Source organism: Lithobates pipiens, unplaced genomic scaffold, assembly GCF_037356315.1.
Source record: "Lithobates pipiens isolate NorthernLeopardFrog02 unplaced genomic scaffold, aLitPip1_a1.2 Scaffold_1, whole genome shotgun sequence".
Lineage (NCBI taxonomy): Eukaryota > Metazoa > Chordata > Amphibia > Anura > Ranidae > Lithobates > Lithobates pipiens.
Window position 1 is genome coordinate 107130796 of NW_027507685.1, and position 17621 is coordinate 107148416.

At 42.2% G+C, this 17621-nt stretch overlaps 1 protein-coding gene across 1 annotated transcript in view; it reads left to right on the forward strand.

The window, feature by feature from the left end:
• BTK (Bruton tyrosine kinase) overlaps positions 1–17621 on the forward strand; it is an 88710-nt gene that overhangs the window by 41891 nt on the left and 29198 nt on the right. Inside the window, exons 5-7 of the mRNA XM_077471048.1 lie at positions 5264–5345; positions 5748–5876; positions 6605–6663. Coding sequence (XP_077327174.1) covers positions 5264–5345; positions 5748–5876; positions 6605–6663 — 270 coding nt within the window. The remainder of the gene's footprint in view (positions 1–5263; positions 5346–5747; positions 5877–6604; positions 6664–17621) is intronic.

Below are 17621 nucleotides of genomic sequence, written 5' to 3' on the forward strand. Positions count from 1 at the left end.
GGATCAGCTCTGCTCACAGTCATGCCCAGTCCTGCCCTATGATGGACATAACACAGGGACTGGGCGTGACTGTGAGCCAAGCCGAGTACACTCGGCTACTCTCGGCTCTGCTTTGGACTGCAAGAGGACCCTTAGCCACCGAGAGCCGACGAGAGGACCAGAGAAGCCGCCGAGATACACGGGACTCTGTATCTTGGCGGCGCCATTTTTAAACTTCAAGAATAAATACGGTAATGTATAGAAGGTAGGGCTGAAAGTGACTCAAGCCCAGGGGCCCCCACCACCATAAGTCCTGCCCTGCCTATGGGCCAGGGCAGTTCTTATATCCCTGCTATGGGCCTGTTTATTCAGAGATAAGCTTGTCATTACTTGAGATGTGTCAGAAACCATGAATTAGACTGAGACAGAAGTACAATCAAATCACACTTGTTTATTAATAAAAATAAATAGGTAAATAGAAAAAGCGCAGTCAAGCAAGCCAGAGTCCAGTAACCAGATCGGGTAGTCAGCCAGTCCAGAAGTCAGGAATCCAAGTAGAGCAACAGCAAGCAGGATGAGGAGCCAGAAGGCATGTCAGCAAGCCAGTCCTTAACCACTTTCAGACCGGACCATTTTGCTGGTAAATTACCAGAGGTCTTTTTACAATTTGGCACTGCGCTGCTTTAACTGGTAATTGCGCGGTAATGCAATGTTGTACCCAAACAAAATTTGCGTCCTTTTCTTCCCACAAATAGAGCTTTCTTTTGATGGTATTTGATTGCCTCTGCGATTTTTATTTTTTGCGATATAAACGTAAAAAGACCGAAAATTTTGAAAAAAAATGATATTTTCTACTTTTTGTTATTAGAAAAATCCAATAAACTCAATTTTAGTCATACATTTAGGCCAAAATGTATTCAGCCACATGTCTTTGGTAAGAAAAAAGTCAATAATTGTATATTTATTGGTTTGCGCAAAAGTTGTCACATCTACAAACTAAGGTACGTTTTCTGGAATTTACGCAGCTTTTAGTTTACGACTGCCTATCTCATTTCTTGAGGTGCTAAAATGGCACGGCAGTACAAAACCCCCCCAAATGACCCCATTTTGGAAAGTAGACACCCTAAGGAAATTGATAAGTGGCATGTTGAGCCCATTGAATATTTTATTTTTTTGCCTCAAGCGATTGAATAATGACAAAAAAAAAAAATTTTTTTTTTTTTTACACAAAGTTGTCACTAAATGATATATTGCTCACACATGCTATGGGCATATGTGAAATGACACCCCAAAATAAATTCTGCTGCTTCTCCTGAGTACGGGGATACCACATATGTGGGACTTTTTGGGAGCCTAGCCGCGTACGGGGCCCCGAAAACCAAGCACCGCCTTCAGGCTTTCTAAGGGCGTAAATTTTTGATTTCACTTCTCACTACCTATTACAGTTTTGAAGGCCATAAAATGCCAAGATGGCACAAAACCCCCACAAATGACCCCATTTTAGAAAGTAGACACCCCAAGCTATTTGCTGAGAGGCATTTTGAGTCCATGGAATATTTTATATTTTGCCACAAGTTGCGGGAAATTTACAAACTTTAATTTATTTTTATTTTTTTTTCACTAAGTTGTCACTAAATGATATATTGCTCACACATGCTATGGGCATATGTGAAATGACACCCCAAAATAAATTCTGCTTCTTCTCCTGAGTACGGGGATACCACATATGTGGGACTTTTTGGGAGCCTAGCCGCGTACGGGGCCCCGAAAACCAAGAACCGCCTTCAGGTTTTCTAAGGGCGTAAATATTTGACTTCACTCCTCACTACCTATTACAGTTTTGAAGGCCATAAAATGCCAAGATGGCACAAAACCCCCACAAATGACCCCATTTTAGAAAGTAGACACCCCAAGCTATTTGCTGAGAGGCATGTTGAGTCCATGGAATATTTTATATTTTGCCACAAGTTGCGGGAAAATTACAAACTTTTTTTTTTTTCTCACAAAGTTGTCACTAAATGATATATTGCTCACGCATGCCATGGGCATATGTGAAATGACACCCCAAAATAAATTCTGCTGCTTCTCCTGAGTACGGGGATACCACATATGTGGGACTTTTTGGGAGCCTAGCCGCGTACGGGGCCCCGAAAACCAAGCACCGCATTCAGGCTTTCTAAGGGCGTTACAGTTTTGAAGGCCATAAAATGCCAAGATGGAACAAACCCCCCCCAAATGACCCCATTTTGGAAAGTAGACACCCCTAAATTTAGGGGTACACTAGTGAGACTAGGTAATAAATGGCGGGTGCCCTGAAACTATAAAAAAATAACTAACCAACCAGCGTCACCTGTAACAGTTATATGGTGATCACTGGTGAAAGGGTTAGCTAGGGGGCAATCAGGGGGCTTTATGCGGTAGTATATGGGGGTCCCTGGCGCTATAAAAAGCTGCGGCGAACCTAAATACCTACCTGCCTAACTAGCGTCACCTGTGACACTAATACAGCGATCAGAAAAACGATCGCTTATTAGGCTGGGTTCACACTGGAGCGATGCGGGAACGCCACAAATCCGCGGCGGGTTCCGCATCACATGCCTCCCGGCGGCAGTTCACACTGCCCTATGCGAACTGCTGGGAGTGTCAGTGAAATGTTAATGACACCCCCAGATCAGTTCGCATATCGCAGTGCGATCTGCAAACTCGGATCGCATGGTGTGAACACCCATGCGATCCGATTCTGCTGCGGACCAAAAAAAGGGTCCCGTGCGAGTTTGCGGCGGGTGCGGCGGGTGCGACACGAATTCAGCCATACTATCTGTATGGCTGAACTCGAATCGCACAGAGATCGGATGTGATTTGCACTGCAGTGCGGTGCGAATCACATCCGTTCTCATAAACCGCTGCAATGTGAACCCAGCCTTAGTGACACTGGCGACGGGGGGTGATCACGGGGTTAAACCTTTATTGGGGGGGTTAGGGGGGTACCTTAGAACTAAAGGGGGCTAACCCTAACTGCCCTAACAGTTATTAGTCACAAATGACACCCGCCGGGTGATCAGGGGGTTAAACCTTTATTAGGTAATAAATGGCGGGTGCCCTGAAACTATAAAAAAATAACTAACCAACCAGCGTCACCTGTAACAGTTATATGGTGATCACTGGTGAAAGGGTTAACTAGGGGGCAATCAGGTGGCTTTATGCGGTAGTATATGGGGGTCCCTGGCGCTATAAAAAGCTGTGGCGAACCTAAATACCTACCTGCCTAACTAGCGTCACCTGTGACACTAATACAGCGATCAGAAAAACGATCGCTTATTAGGCTGGGTTCACACTGGAGCGATGCGGGAACGCCACGAATCTGCGGCGGGTTCCCGCATCGCATGCCTCCCGGCGGCAGTTCACACTGCACTATGCGAACTGCTGGGAGTGTCAGTGAAATGTTAATGACACCCCCAGATCAGTTCGCATATCGCAGTGCGATCTGCAAACTCGGATCGCATGGTGTGAACACCCATGCGATCCGATTCTGCTGCGGGCCAAAAAAAGGGTCCTGTGCGAATTTGCGGCGGGTGCGGCGGGTGCGATGCGAGTTCAGCCATACTATCTGTATGGCTGAACTCGAATCGCACAGAGATCGGATGTGATTTGCACTGCAGTGCGGTGCGAATCACATTCGTTCTCATAAACCGCTACAATGTGAACCCAGCCTTAGTGACACTGGCGACGGGGGGTGATCACGGGGTTAAACCTTTATTGGGGGGGTTAGGGGGGTACATTAGAACTAAAGGGGGCTAACCCTAACTGCCCTAACAGTTATTACAGTCACAAATGACACCAATGCAAAAAAAAAAAAAAATGACATTGGTGTCACTGTGACTGGGGGGCAAGGGTAATTGGGGGGGTGATCGGGGGGGTGTGTGTGCCTGGCATGTTCTACTGTGTAGTGTCGTGTTGGTGCAACTCACCGATCCTCTCTCCTCGGTGTCGGAACGAAAAATACCGACACGGAGGAGAGAATACATCACTTCCTCTCCTGTGTTTACATTACAGGAGAGGAAGTGATGTCACAGAGCATTTTCATTCGTCGGGAGCGATCGCGAGGGGGTGGCCATGAATGAATGGCCGTCCCCTCGTCCGGGATCGCTCCCGAACGAATACCGACCGCCACAGGCACCGGGCGGGGGCCCGATCGGGCCCTCGACCCGCGGGCAGGCAAGGACGTACATGTAAGCCCTTATGCCTGCCCGTGCCATTCTGTCGACGTACATCGTCGTGCGGCGGTCGGCAAGTGGTTAAACAAACCGCAGGAGATGGTTTCAGTGATGTGAACAGGGCGAAGGCAGAGGTGAAGTGAGCTGGAAGGCTTTAAGTAGGCAGGTCAGACGAGCATCATCAGGAACAACTGGTAAATGTGGAGAGAGAAGAGAGCTGGCAATTAGCCGACAGCTGAGCGGCCAGCCCAGAGAAGGAAGGGCTAAGCCAGCCCTGACAAGATGGTGGTGGTCAATTTGAAAATGATAGAGGGCCTCAAGTGCATACCCCCCAACACCTCCAGAGGGCCCAAGGTAGCGGTGCATTTCCGTCATTGAGGTACATTGCGTTAAGTTAGGCAGCCTGTTCAAAATGAATGGAGTACAATGCACCTCAACGCCTACAAATTTCGGTCCCGCTTCTTTTTTTTTTTTTAAGTGTGTCGCAATACACACCAACGCCGTTACAATAACCCCCAGCATTGGTGTCAGTGAGGGCAACCATAACCTCCAGCATGGGTGTCAGTGAGTGCAATAATAACACCCCAGCATTAGTGTCAGTGGAATTAATAATAACCCCCAGCATTGGTGTCAGTGACTGCAATAATATCCCCCAACATTGGTGGCATTGGAAGCAATAATAACCGCCAGCATTGGTGTCAGTGAGTGCAATAAAAAAAACAAGTCCCTAGCATTTAATGTCATTGGAATTAATAACTCCCAGCATTGGTGTCAGTGGAAGCAATAATAACCACCAACATTGGTGTCAGTAATATATTCATATATAGTAATAATAATATTTTATAGCTTCGTTTTCCTAAACAACTTCCGTAGAGGGGGCCCCCTCTGCTCTCAGGGCCCCATAGCAGCCAAGGCAATTGTTACCCCACTGGGCCGATGTTTCTCACTGATGATCTATGGATGTTGGACAATAACTTTATCATTCTGCTTTGATTTTTGCTAGGTGAATATTTTTTGTTATTTCACTTATTTTGCATAAGTCACATACAACCGCTTCTTTTTAATTTCAGATAGTGTATGATGATGGACCGCTTTATATCTTCGCCCCAACGGAGGATCTACGAAGACGTTGGATTAATCAACTGAAACTTAGTAATAAAATCTTTAAACTGTTTTACATACACTATGGGGTCTATTAAATTTTTTTTAATGCAGTGGTATTAAAATTCGCTCAGCCATTGCGAATACCCCCAAAATGTGTCCAATATGTTTATTTCATATGACTGACAGCTCCATCTAGTGATCATAATGCTGTATTTTCCCGATTAAGGTAAAATACCTCATTATGGCCACTAGATGGAGCTGACATTCATAGGAAATAAACATATTAGACCCATTATGGAGCTTTTTATTGTACGGGGATATCTCTTTGTATGTTTTAGTTTTTTTTGGTGAATCCATTGATGATAAGAAAGACTTAAACTATTAAATTATGTTTAAAAAACAAAACAAAAAAATCCGTATAACCTATATCTTATTTTTTTTTCTTTTTAGTTGTCCGTTTTAATAGTGACCTAGCTCAGAAATTTCATCCACGGTTTCACCAAGATGGACAGTATCTCTGCTGCGCTCAGACGGCAAAAAACGCATTGGGGTGTCATGTACTGCGCAATGCGAACGGAAGTTAGTTGTCATTGTATAATATATTATTTATTATATATATATATATATATATATATATATATATATATATATATATATATATATATATATATATATATTCACACATACTTATTTTTTATTAATATTTTATTATTCATTATTATTAATATTGCTAGTATCATTATATATATATATATATATATATATATATATATATATATATATATATATATATATATATATATATAATTATTCGTATATATCATATTATTCTTAATATATATATATATATATATATATATATATATATATATATATATTCACACATACTTTTTTATTATTATTTATTTTATTATTCATTATTATTAATATCACTATTATCATAAAAAATAATATATATATATATATATATATATAATATTCTTATTATTTACTAGTATTATTTATTTTATTATTATTAATTTTATTATTATTCATATATAATCATATTATTATTTATTTTATTTATATATTTACTTATATATACAGTACTGTGCAAAAGTCTTGATTGAAAGCATTCTTAATTGACAGCATTTTTTTTTATACCTGCCTAAAACATTTGCACAGTAGAATGTCTATATAGATATACACACACACACACACACACACACACACACACACACACACACACACACACACACACACACACACACACACACACACACACACACACTATATAGATGTGTAACTGAATTCCCTTTCTGTTCCAGTTTTGAAGAGCGAGCATTCACGCAGATCCCAAAAGCCGCTTCCGCCCGCTCCAACTGAGGTACCTCTACCAGTAACCCTATGGGGGGGGGGGTCAATGTATAAAACGTTCGTTGTACAGATGTGACAAACATCCACACCTTTAGAACAAAAAATGACTGTATTATCTCTAATATGCGTATTTCCATATCATCAGCGCCACCTTCTCCAGATTGAGGTATTAATGGAAAAAACAATACATTATCGCCACTGGGTGGCGCTGATGATATAAGAACTACATACATTAGAGAATGTACGGTAATTTTCATTCCAAATTTACAGATCTGATAAACATCCACACATTTAGAACTAAAAATTACTTTATTGGCTTCAGCCAATAAAGAAAAGACATTTAAAAGAGGGGGCTTTAAGGACTGGGGGTGAAAGTGCCTTGTTGGGTAGTAAAGAAGCGACTGTACAGCAAATAGCTGAAGCGGGCTCCTTACCCAAGGTCAATGTGCTATAAGAGAACAGGGTTGCGTATGTACGCTGGGTGATATTTCCCCCTCTGTTAAAGGCCAGGATTCAGTTGGAACCGTGGATAATTTACTTTGCATAATATATATATAGGATGATATAAAATAATGTGTATATAATTGCCATGTTATCCTCCCCCTTCCCCTCCCCATTTCTTTTTTATGGGGGTTTTTTTTTTTTCAGATGATTTTTTTATCAGTTTTTTTTTTCTTTTTTTTTTTTTTGGCACTGGAATAGATTCTATTAGATAGACACATATATAAATTTAATTAGTTAATAAATAAAACTTGGGAGTTCACTACTCACACAATAAAATACTGAGGTTTGATATCACTGATTTAGGGAATATGTTAACTTGGTCTGTTATAGGATTCGGGGGTATTGTGGTTGGGGAAAGAGGGGAGGGGTGGGGTTGGGGAGGGTAGGTGGGTGGGAGGGGGGTGATATAAAGGTTATAATAACATTATACACTATAAACATACACCTATTTTGGGGTCGGGGGATAAGGGCTGGGATAAATTTTAATGGGTATTAGGACAATAGAAATAAAAGGATATATCTTATATTCCTTTTTTTATTTTTATTTTTTGATGCGATTTACAGGGAAGGGATGGGGAGAGGAGGGTTTTGCCCCTAAAGGGTAGGATAGGGTTTTCGGACTGGCCTGGGGGATCATAGCTGGGTCTGAAATGGAATATATGGCAAGGACATGGGAGAATTGCTTATATTGTGTGTTGTGTAATATTAAATAGAGGGGGAGGGAATTGATGAGAATAAATGGTAATAAATTGTTGAGGCTGCCCTAAGGGATGTTAATATAAAGGGACAACCTGGAGGGGAGGTAGTGCTGTACCTGCCCTGCAGTTGCTAGCCACCCCCCCATACTTTACACCTACAGGAAACTGAGAACCCTTAGGTAGGTGTGGGGGAAATCTGATAGATATTCCCCATAGAGGGTCTTTTACCTTTTCCCTTTTTCCTTTCTCCTTTTTTTTTTTTCCTGCACCTAGTCTGGACAAAATGGAGGGATTATGTGTAACATCACTTAACACTAGAGGACTTAATGTTCCCGAAAAACGTAAAATGTTATTAAATGATTTAAAACGCTCTAAAACTGATATTGGCATGGTACAAGAAACACATTTAAAAGGAGGGAAAATTTCCCTATCTCCAAAATAGACACTTTCCAAACGTTTATCATGCCACAAATCAAGAGGCTAAAACCAAGGGAGTGGCCATTCTAATCTCTAATCGTATTACGTGGTCTCTGTTGGATAAATGTCAACAACCAGGGGGAAGATATTTATTCCTTAAGGAGCTCGTAGGAAATGTTAAGGTGATTCTTGCAACAGTCTATGCCCCAAACATACATCAAGATGTTTTTTTGAATAAAGCCTTATCAAAATTAATGGAATTCAAGGAAGGAATACTATTATAGGGGGGGACTTTAACATCCCCCTAGATCCCAAATTAGACACCTCGAATGGGACATCCTCTGTCTCTGGAAGAATTAGGAAAAATATCCTTCGCAAATTAGACGAACTTCAATTGGTGGATGTATGGAGGGCCTTCCATGCAGATGAGAGGGATTATACATTCTTTTCAAACCCCCACCAACGATACTCACACATCGATTTATTTTTACTACCTCAACGAACGCTATCGTTAGTACAGGACACATGTATAGGAAACATAACCTGGTCTGATCATGTGCCAGTTACAATCAATATTTCTCTGAGGGAGGCTACACACAAGATGGATTGGAACTGGAAGCTAAATGAAAGCCTTTTGCAATGTCCTGAAACTCGAGAAGATGTGGCCAAAGAAATCGATTCGTATTTTAAAATTAATGATAATGGAGAGACTGAAATGGGGATAGTGTCGGAAGCCCATAAAGTAGTAATTAGAGGAATTTTAATAAAACACGGATCCCGAATAAAGAGAGTTAGAGAAGAGAAGACAGGTAGATTATTGGAAAGGATAAGGCTGGGTTCACACTGCTGCGGGGGGAGATCCGGATGTGATTCGTACCACACTGCAGTGCAAATCACATCCGATCTCCGTAGCGATGCGAGTTCAGCCATACAGATAGTATGGCTGAATTCGCATCGCTCCCGCAGCAAACTCGCACGGCACCCTTTTTTTGGTCTGCAGCAGAATCGGATCGCATGGGTGTTCACACCATGCGATCCGATTCCTGTGCGAGTGTGCAGATCGCACTGCGATATGCGAACGGACCTGGGGGTGTCATTAACATTTCATTGACACTCCCAGCCGTTCGCATAGGGCAGTGTGAACTGCCGGCGGGAGGCATGCGATGCGGGAAAACGCCGCGGATTCGCGGCATTCCCGCATCGCTGTGGTGTGAACCCGGCCTTAGGGAAATAGAGATACAACATAAGAGGACAATGGAGAAGGATATAGGAATAGAATTAGCACATCTAAGAAGACAACTTTCGTCTCCTTCGGTATAAGGCAAGGGCTATTTTACAACAAAGGAGGAGGGTAATATATGAATCAGGAGACAAATGTGGTCAAGTGTTAGCGAGGAAATTAAAAAAACAAGGACTCCATTCATATATACCCTATATCAAAACAAAAGGAAACCTTAAGGGCCGGTTCACACTGCGAGGCGAGGCGAGGCGACACGGCTCGCCTCGCCTCGCTCCCGCAAGTCGCCCCCATTCAGTACTATGGAACCGTTCTGAGAGGAGCGACTCGAGTCGCTCCGACTCAGAAAAAAGGTTCCTGTACTACTTCGGGGCGACTTCGGGGGCGACTTGCATTGACTTCTATGCAGAAGTCCTCTGCAAGTCGCCGCTGACCCCCCCTGCAAGTCGCGGCGAGGAAGTCGGAGACGCCTCGCCGCGGCTCGCAGTGTGAACCGGCCCTAAATCTTCAATACCGAAATATATATAAATAGATATTGTAGAGAAATTCAGATAATATTATAATGTACATTGTATAATCTTCTGGTACCCTCCCATCCTTCTTCATCACTAGAAGAATATCTTGAATCCTCACATTTAGCGAGATTGCCATCTCCGGCGCAAAGAAAACTCGAGTTACCAATAACAACAGAAGAGGTAACTTCGGCAATAAAGATGTTGAGGCATGGAAGGGCTCCTGGTCCAGATGGATTCACTGTGCAATATTTTAAAAGTTTCTATTCACTATTAGCCCCTTACATGGTTAAAACATTTAACATACAAGGACAAGTATCGCCCCCCCCCCCCCCCCCCTGTAGAAGCATTGAGGGCACATATTGTACTTATTCCAAAAGAAGGAAAGGATCAGTAAATATGTAGTAGCTATCGTCCAATATCATTACTAAATACAGACTATAAAATATTCACAAAGATACTCGCATCTCGCCTACAGCCGTTTATGACGCAGTTGGTTCATTTGGACCAAGTGGGGTTTATCCCCACACGCAAAGCTAGGGATAGTACTATTAAAGTTTTGAATTTAATTCAATATGCCAAGCAAAGGAAGCTGCCGAGTATCTTTGTGAATACAGAAGCAGAAAAGGCCTTTGATAGGGTCAATTGGCCCTTTATGTTAGGAGTTTTAAAACAAATGGGCCTTGGGGACCGAATGTCGGACTGGATAGCAGGGATAGATTCAAAGCCACAAGCTTTGGTGAAGGTTAATGGGATAAATTCTGAAAACTTCCCAATATCCAATGGGACGCCCCTTGTCGCCTCTTTTATTTGCGCTGTCATTGGAACCTTTGTTAAATAGAATTAGACAGAACCCCGACATTAAAGGTATCCCCTTAGTGGATCAGGAATATAAACTTTCAGCATATGCAGACGATCTATTTTTTTCACTCTCTAGTCCACAAATATCATTACCCAATTTATTGGGGGAAATAGAGGGTTACGGAGCTCTGTCTAATTTTAAAATAAACTATAGCAAGTCAGAGGCGATGTGGATATCACTGGAGTGTTCCACCCAAAAGAATCTGTAGAATAATTTTAAGTTCAAATGGACAGCTACGGCGCTGAACTACCTAGGGATACAGATCCCACCTAATCTAACAGATGCATATGCATTACATTTTCCACCTTTATTAAGGGAAATTAGTATATTGTTGGATGAATGGAGTAAATCCTCACACTCCTGGTTTGGGAGAAGTAATATTTTGAAAATTAACATAGTTCCTAAATTTCTCTATTTGTTCCAGGCGTTACCGATCCTGATACCACTGGCCTTTTTTAGTAAAATCCGAACAGTTTTTACAAAGTTTATTTGGGCAAGTAAGCGTCCTAGGATTAATAGGAAGTTGTTAACATTACCTAAAGAGGCGGGTGGAATTGCGGCACCGGACTTATATAAATACTACCAAGCTACTCAGCTTGGCAGAATTGTTGATTGGTGCCATCATAGAGACAGTAAAAGGTGGGTCGTTATGGAACAACAAGTAAGTTCCATTCCTTTAGATAGAGCCATGTGGTGCTAAGTGGCTATACCTCCTATATTAAAAGCCCATCCTTTAATAGGACCCACGCTCTGTATGGGAGCTAAAGCCGTGCGGATCCCCAGAATTTTAACATCAAATTCTCCCTTATTTCCTATCCTGGGGAACCCAAGCTTTCCACCTGGCTTGGAGCCAGGAGTATTTAGGAATTTAAAAGAGAAGGGATGTTTTCAGGCCTCACATTTTTTGAGGTCTAAAAAATGGCCATCAATAGAAATGTTAATGCAATCAGGAGGACAATATGAACTACCCTTTTGGCAGGCGTTACAGGTTAAACACTTTTTGGATACTTTGGGACCGATTGAAGTTTATGGTCGACCACTTACTAAGTTTAAAGGGTACTGTGAGGAGAAGGAGTCTCTTCCTCATATTATTTCTAAGATATATGTCTTATTAATTTCACCTTCAGAGGATATTAGTATAATGAGTTTAGATAAGTGGGAAAGGGATCTTGAACAAACCTTCACTCCTGCCCAGCGGCAGAAAATAATACACTTAACTTTTAAATCATCTAGATTATTATTATTATTATTATTATACAGGTTTTATATAGCGCCAACAGTTTGCTCAGCGCTTTACAACATAAGGGCAGACATTACATTTACATTACAATTTGGCACAAGAGGAATAAGAGGGCCCTGCTCGTTAGAGCTTACAATCTAAAAAGGAAGGGTCAATTGATACAGGAGGTAATTACTGTGGGGGATGAGCTGATGGGGGAAGTAAAACAGTGTTAGTTAGAAGCAGGATAGGCTTCTTTGAAGAGAAGGGTTTTCAGGGATCGTCTAAAGATGGATAGATTAGGGGACAGTCGGACAGATTGGGGTAGGGAGTTCCAGAGGATAGGAGAAGCTCTGGAGAAATCCTGGAGGCGAGCATGGGAGGAGGGGACAAGGGAGCTAGAGAGCAGGAGGTCTTGAGATGACCGAAGAGGGCGGTTTGGTTGGTATTTTGGGACCAGGTCAGTGATGTAGCTGGGGGCAGAGTTATGGATGGCTTTGTAAATTATTGTTAGTACTTTGAATTTTATTCGTTGGGTGAGTGGAAGCCAGTGCAGGGATTGGCAGAGAGGGGTGGAGGACACTGAATGGCTGGTAAGGTGGATGAGTCTGGCAGCGGCATTCATTATGGACTGGAGGGGGGATAGCCTATGTAAAGGTAATCCAACGAGGAGGGAGTTGCAGTAGTCGAGGCGAGAGATGACCAGGGAGTGAATTAGAAGCTTGGTGGTGTCATTAGTTAAAAAGGGGCGTATTCTGGAAATGTTGCGGAGGCTAAGGCGGCATGATTTGGACAGGGCTTGTATGTGGGCCTGAAAGGACAGTTCGGAGTCTAAGGTTACCCCTAGCACCTTGGCATGTGGGGATGGACTGATAGATGTGCCATTGATCTTGACAGAGAAGTCAGGTGAAGGGGTACGTGGGGGAGGAAATATTAAGAGCTCGGTTTTAGATAGATTAAGTTTGAGGAAGTGGTGTGACATCCAGGCTGATATGTCTGTTAGTAGATCAGCGATGCGTGAGGAGACTGATGGGGTGAGCTGAGGGGTAGAGAGATAGATTTGGGTGTCATCAGTATATAAATGGTAGCGAAAGCCATGGGAGGCTATCAGCTGACCCAAGGAGGATGTGTAGATCGAGAATAGTAGAGGTCCAAGGACAGAACCTTGGGGGACCCCAACGGTAAGAGGAGTTGGAGAAGAGGAAGTGGAGTTGTAAGTGACACTGAAGGTGCGATGAGATAGGTAAGATTCAAACCAACGGAGAGTGCAGTCATGGAGACCAAGCAAATTGAGTTTTTTGAGGAGGAGGGGGTGGTCAACTGTATCAAAGGCAGCAGAAAGGTCCAAGAGTAAGAGTATGGAATAATGACCGTTGGTTTTGGCTGTTAGTAAGTCGTTGGTGAGTTTTAGAAGGGCAGTTTCTGTGGAGTGCTGTGGGCGAAATCCAGACTGAAAAGGATCAAGAAGGTTATTTTCAGTGAGGTGGTTGCTCAGTCGGTTATAGACTAAACGTTCGAGGAGTTTGGAGGCAAAAGGGAGTAAAGAGATGGGTCTTAAGTTGTTAAGATTGGTGGGGTCTGAGGCCTTTTTTGGTATGGGAGTGACTAGTGCATGTTTTAGAGGGTTGGGGAAGATGCCAGTAGAGAGTGAGAGGTTGAAGATATGAGTTAAGGAGTGTAGGATTGAGTCAGATGGTGACCGTAGTATTTGAGAAGGAACAGGGTCCAGGGGGCAGGAGGTTAGGCGGGCATTAGAAAAAAGTTTAGTGACTTCCTCTATAGTAGCTGGGTCAAAAGAGGAAAGTATTGATTGTGCAGGAGGACAGGGAGTGTAAGGTGAGGGAGATGTCTGTAGAGCGGAGATCTCGAGACGAATCGTCTCAATCTTATTTTTGAAGTGATAAGCAATCTCCTGGGCAGTGAGTAAGTTAGTGGGTGGGGGTAATGGAGGACGAAGTAGAGTGGTAAAGGTAGAAAAGAGTTGACGGGGACTGCGTGAGAGGGTGTTAATGAGAGTGATAAAGTAGGTCTGTTTGGCAGCGTGCAGGCAGGAATGGTATTTTTGGAGGGCAGATTTATATTGGCTGAAATCTTGCTGTGACTTCGTTTTACGCCACAAACGCTCAAGAGCACGGCTACGTTTTTTGAGGCTTCTGGTATTGTCTGTCTGCCAGGGTTGCAGCGGCCGGGGCTTGATTCTGTGCGTAGTAAAGGGGGCCAAGGTATCCAGGGTGGATGACAGCGAACTGTTGTAGACAGAAGTAGCCAAGTTGGGGCAGGACAAGGAGGAGATTTTGTCGTAGAGACAGTCTGTAGCAGAGAAAAGAAGAGAAGGGTTAAGATGGCGAAGGTTTCTACGGGTAATAGTTTGGTAGTTGGAAGGCAAGGAGGAGGCAGACAAGGAGAGATTGAAACTAATAAGGTGGTGATCAGATAGAGGAAAAGGAATATTGGAAAGGGTGTGCGGAGTGCATAGGTAGGAGAAGATAAGAAGAAGGAGAAGGAGAAGGAGAAGATGTACCAAGATACAGGAATTAAATTATAAAGTACTAATGTGTTGGTATTATACTCCATCACGAATGAATACATTCTCTTCAGAGTCATCGGACAGGTGTTGGAGGTGCGGTAAGGAGAGAGGCACCATTGCCCATATTTTGTGGTCTTGCCCAGTAATTAGACAGTTTTGGGAAGAAGTTCAGAGAATCTCTCAACTATTCACTGAATATCATGTTATGAAAGATCCGGCCTTTTTTCTACTACAATGTACACATATCCCACTAGAGAGATACAAGAATTCAATGCTATGTCATCTGGTGAATGCAGCTAAAAGCTGTATCACCATTTGTTGGAAGGAAACAGGGGCACCTTGCATTTCGCAATGGTTAAACAAAGTAAGTAAAATTGGGATCATGGAGAAACTGATCCCTATGCCTCCTGAGGAATGGGAATCTATATTGCAAGTCTGGGCTCCCTGGGAAATATTCTTACAGTCAGAAGAAGGGAAGAGGTTGATTGGAGAGGAATTTGAGGATTAGACTAAATGGTCGAGGGATGTGAACCTTACTCTTTGGCGGGTAAGGGCGACGTACCTCTCTTTTCTCCCGCTTCCCTATCCTTTTTTTTTTTTCTTCTTCTCTCATTTTTTAAAGGGAGGAGAGGGGAAGAGGGGAAGGAGAGGGGTTGCTATGGGGAATTGATAATGTTTTGTCTATAAAATTGGCAGGAATACATTATGTTGTTTCTTTTTAGCGTTGTCCAATAGAATATGTGGTGGTTAGAAAGTGCTCTGTATATGTAATTATATGTAAATATTACTAATAACCTATGTTATGTATTTCTGCAAAAAAATAAAGAATTTAAAAAAAAAGGAACTAAAAATGACTGTATTTTTTCTAATATGCGTATTTCCATTTCATCAGTGCTACCTAATGGCTGTATTAAGGTAATAATGAAAAAATAATACATTTGGCCACCACTAGGTGGCGCTGATGATATATATATATATATATATATATATATATATATATATATATATATATATATATATATATATATATATATATATATATATATATATATATATATATATATACAGTGGTGTGAAAAAGTGTTTGCCCCCTTCCTCATTTCCTGTTCCTTTGCATGTTTGTCACACTTAAGTGTTTCCGAACATCAAACCAATTTAAACAATAGTCAAGGACAACACAAGTAAACACAAAATGCAATTTGTAAATGAAGGTGTTTATTATTAAAGGTGAAAAAAAATCCAGACCATCATGGCCCTGTGTGAAAAAGTGATTGCCCCCTAAACCTAATAACTGGTTGGGCCACCCTTAGCAGCAACAACTGCAACCAAGCGTTTGCGATAATGTGCAATGAGGCTTTTACAGCGTCCTGGAGGAATTTTGGCCCACTCATCTTTGCAGAATTGTCCTAATTCAGTTACATTAGAGGGTTTTCGAGCATGAACGGCCTTTTTAAGGTCATACCACAACATCTCAATAGGATTCAGGTCAGGACTTTGGCTAGGCCACTCCAAAGTCTTCATTTTGTTTTTCTTCAGCCATTCGGTGGTGGACTTGCTGGTGTGTTTAGGATCATTGTCCTGCTGCAGAACCCAAGTTCGTTTCAGCTTGAGTACACGAACAGATGGTCGGACATTCTCCTTCAGGATCTCTTGGTAGACAGCAGAATTCATAGTTCCTTTTATCACGGCAAGTCTTCCAGGTGCTGAAGCAGCAAAACAGCCCCAGACCATCACACTACCACCACCATATTTTACTGTTGGTATAATGTTCTTTTTATGAAATGCAGTGTTCCTTCTACGCCAGATATACTTGGACACACACCTTCCAAAGAGTTCCACTTTTGTCTCATCGGTCCACAGAATGTTGTCCCAAAAGTCTTGGGGATCATCAAGATGTGTTGTGGAGAAATTGAGACGAGCTTTGATGTTCTTTTTGCTCAGCAGTGGTTTTCTCCTTGGAACTCTGCCATGCAGGCCATTTTTGCCCAGTCTTTTCCTGATGGTGGAGGCATGAACGCTGACCTTAACTGAGGCAAGTGAGGCCTGCAGTTCCTTGGACGTTGTTGTGGGGTCTTTTGTGACCTCTTGGATGAGTCGTCGCTGCGCTCTTGGGGTAATTTTGGGCGGCCGGCCACTCCTGGGAAGGTTCACCACTGTTCCATGTCTTCGCCATTTGTGGATAATGGCTCTCACTGTGGTTCGCTGGATTCCCAAAGCTTTGGAAATGGCTTTATAACCCTTTCCAGACTGATAGATCTCAATTACTTTCTTTCTCAATTGTTCCTGAATTTCTTTGGGTCTCGGCATGATGTGTAGCTTTTAAGGATCTTCTGGTGGACCTTACTGTGTCAAGCAGCTCCTATTTAAGTGATGCCTTGATTGTGAACAGGTGTGGCAATAATCAGGCCTGGGTGTGGCTAGAGAAATTGAACTCAGGTGTGGACAACCACAGTTATAGTATGTTTTAACAAGGGGGGCAATCACTTTTTCACACAGGGCCATGATGGTTTGGATTTTTTTTCACCTTTAATAATAAACACCTTCATTTACAAATTGCATTTTGTGTTTACTTGTGTTGTCCTTGACTATTGTTTAAATTGGTTTGATGTTCCGAAACACTTAAGTGTGACAAACATGCAAAGGAACAGGAAATGAGGAAGGGGGCAAACACTTTTTCACACCACTGTATATATATATATATATATATATATATATATATATATACACAGTGCCTTGCGAAAGTATTCGGCCCACTTGAACTTTTCAACCTTTTGCCACATTTCAGGCTTCAAACATAAAGATATAACATTTTAATTTTTTGTGAAGAATCGCTAACAAGTGGGACCCAATTGTGAAGTGGAACGAAATCTATTGGATAATTTAAACTTTTTAAGCAAATAGAAAACTGAAAAGTGGTGCGTGCAAAATTATTCGGCTCCTTTACTTTCAGTGCAGCAAACTCACTCCAGTTCAGCGAGGATCTCTGAATGAT